Consider the following 7,449-nt stretch of genomic DNA (forward strand, 5'->3'; position numbering starts at 1 on the left):
TGAGACGGAGTCTTGCTCTGTTGCCAGGCCGGAGTGCAGTGGCGCAATCTTGGCTCACTGCATCCTCCACCTTCAAGCGATTCTCCTCCTGCCTCAGCCTCCACAGTAGCTGGGACTACAGGCGCCCACCACCATGCCTGGCTAAATTTTTTTTGTATTTTTAGTAGAGTTAGGATTTCACCATGTTGGCCAGGCTGGTCTCAAACTCCTGACCTTGTGATCCACCCGCCTCAGCCTCCCAAATTGCTGGGATTACAGGCATGAGCCACCAGGCCCAGCCAGTATTTGTTCTTTATAAAATTCAGGTTTTGGACTGTGGTGTTTAAACCACTTAGTTGTTGTCAGTGTGTAAATTATATGTGATGCCTGCATTGGTCTCTCTGTAGATCTTGTGGTCAAATAAGAGTAAGGACCTATGATATTGCTGTACCACCCTTTTAGAGTAAAATATATTTCACATTTTTATCATATTTTATTTGGCCCTCAATAAAACTGGAGCAGGTATATCCATTTTTACCATTGTGGGAACTGAGGTTTAGAACAGTTAGTTCTTGCTAGCCTCTCCTAACAGTTTCAGAAGAATCCAAAGGATTTTTTTTTCCTTTTCTTAGTATCATTGACTTATGGTTGCTCCTATGTCTGCCCTTTTCTTTAGTCTTTTTAGTAAAATAAGCATTCTTGAATTTCACATTTCTACCCCTGGGCTATATCTATCCATAAAATACAAAATTCAAATACTGCGTAGTCTATTGCTGTCTGTCTTAGTAACCTTTAGAAAGTAATTTATTGCTATGTACTTTACTTTCCTCACCAATGAATATTCTCGTTTAATGATAGTCCTGGAATTATTAATATTTTGAGATTATACATGTAGAATTGCATCTACTAGTGAATTCTGAATTCTGATTGATTAATTTATATATATAAGCTTTTAGAGTGGCAGCACAATGGAAGAGAATTCATTTTTATATGTTAAGAATCTTAGTGGTGCCTCCTCATAAAAGCCAAGAATCCAGTGGGTTTTTTTTTTTTAGACAATGCCTAAACTCTTTATTTCACCAACCAGTATTTCTGATTTTCTTCCTGATGCAGGATTTTAAAACCTTAGAAGTCTATAAATACTGCATTCAGACTTTCCACATCAAGAGAAAGGGGCCCAGGGCAGAAGATGTCAGGCCCCAGGCTGTTTTGGGTGGGAAAAGTTGCAAAGATTTCTCAACAGTCTGTGTCAGTTTTCTAACTTAATTGAAACACCTTTAAGCTCTGCTTCATCCCCAAACTTTCCCCTGTGGTGTCCATGATAGAAAAACACTCCTCTCTCATATACACCCCACCACTGGGGAGCCGGGGGGAAGGGAATGGGCATTACACAGGCAAGCCAAACTTTTTATTCTAAGCTAGAAAATGGAAATCCAATGGTTCTTTATCAAGCCTAATGTAAGATAATTGATTAAAAGAAAATATAAAAAATCCTTAAAATGACACCCACTTTTTTCACACAGAAACTATGAAAATTATTTCGTCAAAGCACAGAAAGTGAGACGCCTCATTGCTAATGACTTTGTAAATGCTTTTAACTCTGGAGTAGATGTCTTGCTAACTCCCACCACCTTGAGTGAGGCAGTACCATACTTGGAGTTCATCAAAGAGGACAACAGAACCCGAAGTGCCCAGGATGATATTTTTACACAAGCTGTAAATATGGCAGGTGAGGATTCCTCAGGAACATTCTGGTTTTCTTCAAATTCTTAGGCAGGTATTCTGGTATTCAACTTAAGATTCTAGCTAGATGGTTCCCTAAAAGCAAAAGTCTATCCTTTTGGAATGCTTAGGAGTGTGTGTGTGTACATGCATTAGTCTGTTCTGACACTGCTATAAAGAAATAGCTGAGACTGGATAATTTATTTTAAAAAAGAGGTTTAGGCCGGGCGCGGTGGCTCAAGCCTGTAATCCCAGCACTTTGGGAGGCCGAGGCGGGCGGATCACGAGGTCAGGAGATGGAGACCATCTTGGCTAACATGGTGAAACCCCGTCTCTACTAAAAAAAAATACAAAAAATTAGCCAGGCATGGTGGCGGGCGCCTGTAGTCCCAGCTACTCGGAGGCTGAGGCGGGAGAATGGCATGAACCCGGGAGGCGGAGCTTGCAGTGAGCCGAGATCGCGCCACTGCACTCCAGCCTGGGCGACACAGTCAGACTCTGTCTCAAAAAAAAAAAAAAGAGGTTTAATTGGCTCACAGCTCTGCAGGCTGTACAGGAAGCTGAGCACCTTCCGCTTCTGCGAATGCCTCAGGAAACTTAAATTCACAGTGGAAAGTGAAGGAGAAGCAGCCATGTCTTACATGGCCCAGCCCAAGCAAGAAAGAAAGGGGAAAGATGCTACACACTTTTAAAACAACCAAGTCTTGTAATAACTCATTCACTATCACGAGAACAGCACCAAGGGGAATGGTGTTAAGCCATTTATGAGAAACCATCCCCAAGATCTAGTCGCCTTCCACTAGGCCCCACCTTCAACACTGGGGATTACAATTCAACATGAGATTTGGATGGGAACACAGATCCAAACCATATCAGTACACATGCATGCACTCTCACCACACACACACAAACACAACACACTTAGTAGCTTTTTTTTTTTAACTTTTATTTCGGAAAATTTAAAACCCACAGAAAAGCTGAAAAAGTAGTATAATGAATGCTGATATGCCCTTCACCTGGATGTAATCTTGTTAACATTTTGCCTTATTTGCTTTGCCCTTCTCTTCCTCTTTCTACATACACACACACTCACACGCACACACAACTTTGTTTTTACCTGAATCATTTGAAAGTTTCAGATGTCATGACACTTCACCCCTAAATTCTTTTGTACAAATCTTGTAAGAATAAATTCTCTTACAGAACCATAATTCCATTGTCATACCTAAGAAAACTAACATGATTAATAATTCAAATGTAGTTTATATTCAAATTTTCTCAGTCCTACCAAAAATGTCTTTTGTAAGTTATCTTTCCTCCTGATATATTACATTAGTTTATGGTATCTTTTTAAAACCTAGAACAATCACCCCACCTCTCTTTTTTCTTTAAAACCACATCAGGCTGTGCTGTAATTTTTGTTTCAATCATCAAACATAATGTAGAAAACTTAAGAGGAAAAGAAAAGTCTGTTACATTTACCTATACTTTTGCTTACTGTGTTCTTTCTTCCCTCCTGAAGTACCAAGATTCTTTATTTTGTCACTTCCATTTAGAGAAATTTCTTTGGCCTTTCTTTTAGGGTAGTTCTGCTGATGAAAATTTATCATAGCTTTCCTTTTGAGAGTGTTGATTTCCCTTTGATTTTTAAAGGTTATTTTTGCTGGATGTAGAACTCTGGTTCAACAGTTCTTATTATTTAGCACTTAAAAAAATGTTAAGAGCCCAGTCCACTTGTGCTGTAGGATGTCCCATCCATAGTCAGGATTTGTCAGATTGCTTCCTCATGATTGGGTTGAGTTAAACATTTTTGGTAGAAATACTACATAATCTTCATGTCAGGAAACAGTTAATATCAGTTTCCTGACTGATATCATTTTTGGAAACCAAGTTGATCACTTGGCTAAGGAAGTAACTGCTAGATGTTCCTTTATAAAAAGGTACATTTTTCCTTTTATCATTTTTTAAGCAATTTCTGGGGTGAGGTTTTGAGACCATGTGAATATCCTATTTTCCAATAATCTTGAACCCAGTTTTAGCATTCATTGATCATCCTTGAAATATTAGCTAGAGAATTACAACATTCTGGCTTTACTAATTCTGTCATTCCTTCTACATTTATTAGCTAGCAGTATTCTCTAAAGAAGAGTCTTCCTTTTTTTCTTTAATTCAATGTATTGTAAGCAATTACTGTCAGTATTGTTTTTGATGCTCAGATTGCCTTAAATTTGGCCAATAAGAGCCCCTTCAAGTTATATGTGTCCTTTAAAACTGTCCCCATTAATTTTTGAAAACTTGTTTCATGGTATAACAAGATGTTCTGGGATTTTGTACTTTCTCTGCCCAAACCTGGAATTAAAACTACCCTGAGCTAATTTCTCATCTAATAGATTGCCAAAAATTCAAAAACTGAACAACACAATCTGTTTGCAAGGCTATAGGTAGAAGTTCAAAATGGTACAACTTCTTTGCAGGGGAATTTTGCAATATCTAATTACATGTGCATTTGTCCTTTGATGAAGCAATCTCCTCTTCATCTAAGAAAATTTCAAAGATACCAGAAAAATACATACACAAGGTAATTATCTGGGGCATTGTATAAAATAGCTAAATATTGAAAACAATCTAAATACACAATCATAGAAGACTGGTTTACTCAATTATGGTGTGTAAAATAGCTAAATATTGAAAACAATCTAAATACGCAATCATAGAAGACTGGTTTACTCAATTATGGTGAAACCAAGTAATGGAGTACTATACAGCAATAAGAAATGAATGAAGAAAGTTTCTGTGAACTGATACAGAATGATTTCCAAGATATATTTTTAAGTAAACAAAACAGTTCAAAAGCATTATACAGCATAAGATTTTTAGCTGTTTTTTAAACCTTAGCCTGTATTGTACTTAATTAGCACTGAAAAGTGGAAGAGGTCTCTGCTAATTAGAATGGAGAATTAATCACCTTCCTTCTTTCCCAGGATTGCCAGCAGTGAGTATCCCTGTTGCACTCTCAAACCAAGGGTTGCCAATAGGACTGCAGTTTATTGGACGTGCGTTTTGTGACCAGCAGCTTCTTACAGTAGCCAAATGGTTTGAAAAACAAGTACAGTTTCCTGTGATTCAACTTCAAGAACTCATGGATGATTGTTCAGCAGTCCTTGAAAATGAAAAGTTAGCCTCTGTCTCTCTAAAACAGTAAACATACCTTACAAATTAAAATGACTCTTAGGCCGGGTGCGGTGGCTGACACCTGTAATCCCAGCACTTTGGGAGGCCGAGGCGAGCAGATCATGAGGTCAGAAAAGATCGAGAACAGCCTGGTCAACATGGTGAAACCCCGTCTCTACTAAAAATACAAAAATTAGCCGGGCTTAGTGGCGGTTGTCTGTAGTCCCAGCTACTCACAGGAGAATCACTTGAACCCCGGAGGCGGAGGTTGCAGTGAGCCGAGATCATGCCACTGCACTCCAGCCTGGGTGACAAAGCAAGACTCTGTCTCAAAATAAAATAAAATAAAATGACATTCAGAGATTCTAACATCTAGAGTCAAATGGTCTTGCTCAATTCCTGTAATTAGGTTTCTTATTAATACAGTCATTCCATGGCATGACTTTTTAAAATTCCTATGACAATTAATAATAAATAATGTGTCAGCATTTAGTAAGCACCCACTAAGTGTACAATACTTCTACAATAACACAAGATACCTGTCCCTCAAAAACAATGCATTCTGCCATAATGTTCATTATAAAGAGTTTACAGTATATGATCAGTAAATAGGAGCATGAACTCAGTGTAACATGGAGTTGTTCTGTTAAATAAGATTAGGGATAAACTTTTCAAAAAGTATAAAACTTAAAATAAGATTAGGGATAAACTTTTCAAAAGTGTATATCTGTGTAACTAAAGCACTAACAAAAAAACATAAATAGTCCTTCTAGAGGTAACCTGGATAGCCTAGGCAGGCAACTTATCATGTGGTGAAGGCCGCCTCAGGGGTTGTTAAAAATGCATAGAAACAATTGAATGGGATTATTGGCTTCTGAGTGCTGAGCAGAGCAGGTGGAAGAGGAACTCTGAGCACAGGAGGAAATGCAACCAGTCAGGGCCCAGAATCATGCAAATCTCGGGGGTATGCCTCTCTGGGGAGGAGCCCCAGGTGCAGGCACTCCTTTTATTTCCCTAAGAAAGAGCTGAAATGACTGAGAACTTTCCTTTCCTCCTTAGAGTTACAAATTTATTTCTGCTATTCCAGAGTCCATACCTAGAAGCCAGAACAACTCCATGTTACACTGAGTTCATGCTCCTATTTACTGATCACAAATGAGCTCATTGATGTCACAGAAACATTTATCGTAACCTATAACAGACCATCACAGATTGGAAACTTGAAGATAGCAGAGCATGGTGTTAGTGAAAAAGGTTCCAAAACACAAGTAACATACACTGAAAATGTGCAGGTAATTTGTTGATGATGCCAAAGAGGGGATGCGCATGGCAAGACCTTGCCTTACCCCAGATTCTCTATATCTCACGGTTTCCTTTTCCTCTTGACTGTCTTTACAAGTGTTTTTTTTTATTTGGGCCCCTTGAGCCCAGAGAGGTATTAATGGAGATCTGTATTCAATATTTGACAAAATCTAATGGAAACCATCCATTTACTCATGATAAGGCTTCATCGTTGGATTTCTGTGTCTTCACTAGAACACCATTGTCATCTCATATTGATCGGGTATTTTAATCCAGCACTTACATATTGTTGATAAATAAAAATAGCTGAATTGTTACTTAATAAATTCACTTTGTTTAGAAAGAAAAAATTCTTTTCTAAATATGACGTTTATAAAGAGAAAATAATGAGTCAGAATCATCTGCAGAACCACTGGAATGTTTCATCGTCACCTGTTAGTTTTCATAAACAGTTTTCTGTCCTCTCTGAGATCCTTCCGCTCCCAAATACTCAACCGGATTAACTTTACATAAAAGGTTTATGTACCAGGCTCAATAATGCTCTTATAAATTTTGACTCTGAATCCCTGAAAGAGAAAGAAATCCATAAGAGAGAAAATTGCATTACTTTATAGCAAGAGGAAACCGTTTTAAGTGTCTTAATTACTCAGACACCACAACATCCTAGATGGAGGAAACCATTTTAGTTGAAGGAGCAAATATGATGTCAAAAGCAAGTAAATAAACCATTGCCCCAATCTGTTTTGTTTTGTTTTGTTTTGTTTTGTTTTGTTTTGTTTTGTTTTTGAGACGGAGTCTCGCTGTGTCGCCCAGGCTGGAGTGCAGTGGTGCGATCTCGGCTCACAGCAAGCTCCGCCTCCCGGGTTCATGCCATTCTCCCGCCTCAGCCTCAGCCTCCGAGTAGCTGGGACTACAGGCGCCCGCCACCACGCCCGGCTAAATTTTTGTATTTTTAGTAGAGACGGGGTTTCACCGTGTTAGCCAGGATGGTTTCGATCTCCTGACCTCGTGATCCGCCCGCCTCGGCCTCCCAAAGTGCTGGGATTACAGGCTTGAGCCACCGCGGCCGGCGCCCCAATCTGTTTTTATGTAATGAATTTTTTTAAAAAAGAGAGAGAGATGGGCTCTCCCTATGTTGCCCAGGCTAGTCTCAAACTCCTGGGCTCAAGCAATCTGCCTCCCTCAGCCTCCCAAAGTGCTGAGATTGCAGACGTGAGCCACCACACCTGGCCAAAATAATATTCAATATTATATATTCAATATTTAATATTCAAT

At 39.0% G+C, this 7,449-nt stretch overlaps 1 protein-coding gene and 1 long non-coding RNA gene across 2 annotated transcripts in view; one reads left to right on the forward strand and one right to left on the reverse strand.

Moving 5' to 3' along the window:
* Positions 1 to 6,514, forward strand: part of QRSL1 (glutaminyl-tRNA amidotransferase subunit QRSL1) — a 39,290-nt gene extending 32,776 nt beyond the window's left edge. Inside the window, exons 10-11 of the mRNA XM_017878572.1 lie at positions 1,503 to 1,708; positions 4,683 to 6,514. Coding sequence (XP_017734061.1) covers positions 1,503 to 1,708; positions 4,683 to 4,903 — 427 coding nt within the window. The 3' untranslated portion in view covers positions 4,904 to 6,514. The remainder of the gene's footprint in view (positions 1 to 1,502; positions 1,709 to 4,682) is intronic.
* Positions 6,515 to 6,532: 18 nt separating this feature from the next.
* The window catches only part of LOC108533695 (uncharacterized), a 21,346-nt gene continuing 20,429 nt past the window's right edge, over positions 6,533 to 7,449 (reverse strand). The window contains exon 4 of the long non-coding RNA XR_001886794.1: positions 6,533 to 6,740. This is a non-coding gene — a long non-coding RNA (uncharacterized LOC108533695). The remainder of the gene's footprint in view (positions 6,741 to 7,449) is intronic.

This window comes from Rhinopithecus bieti, unplaced genomic scaffold (genome assembly GCF_001698545.2).
Source record: "Rhinopithecus bieti isolate Rb0 unplaced genomic scaffold, ASM169854v2 scaffold_10614, whole genome shotgun sequence".
In the NCBI taxonomy this organism is placed as follows: domain Eukaryota; kingdom Metazoa; phylum Chordata; class Mammalia; order Primates; family Cercopithecidae; genus Rhinopithecus; species Rhinopithecus bieti.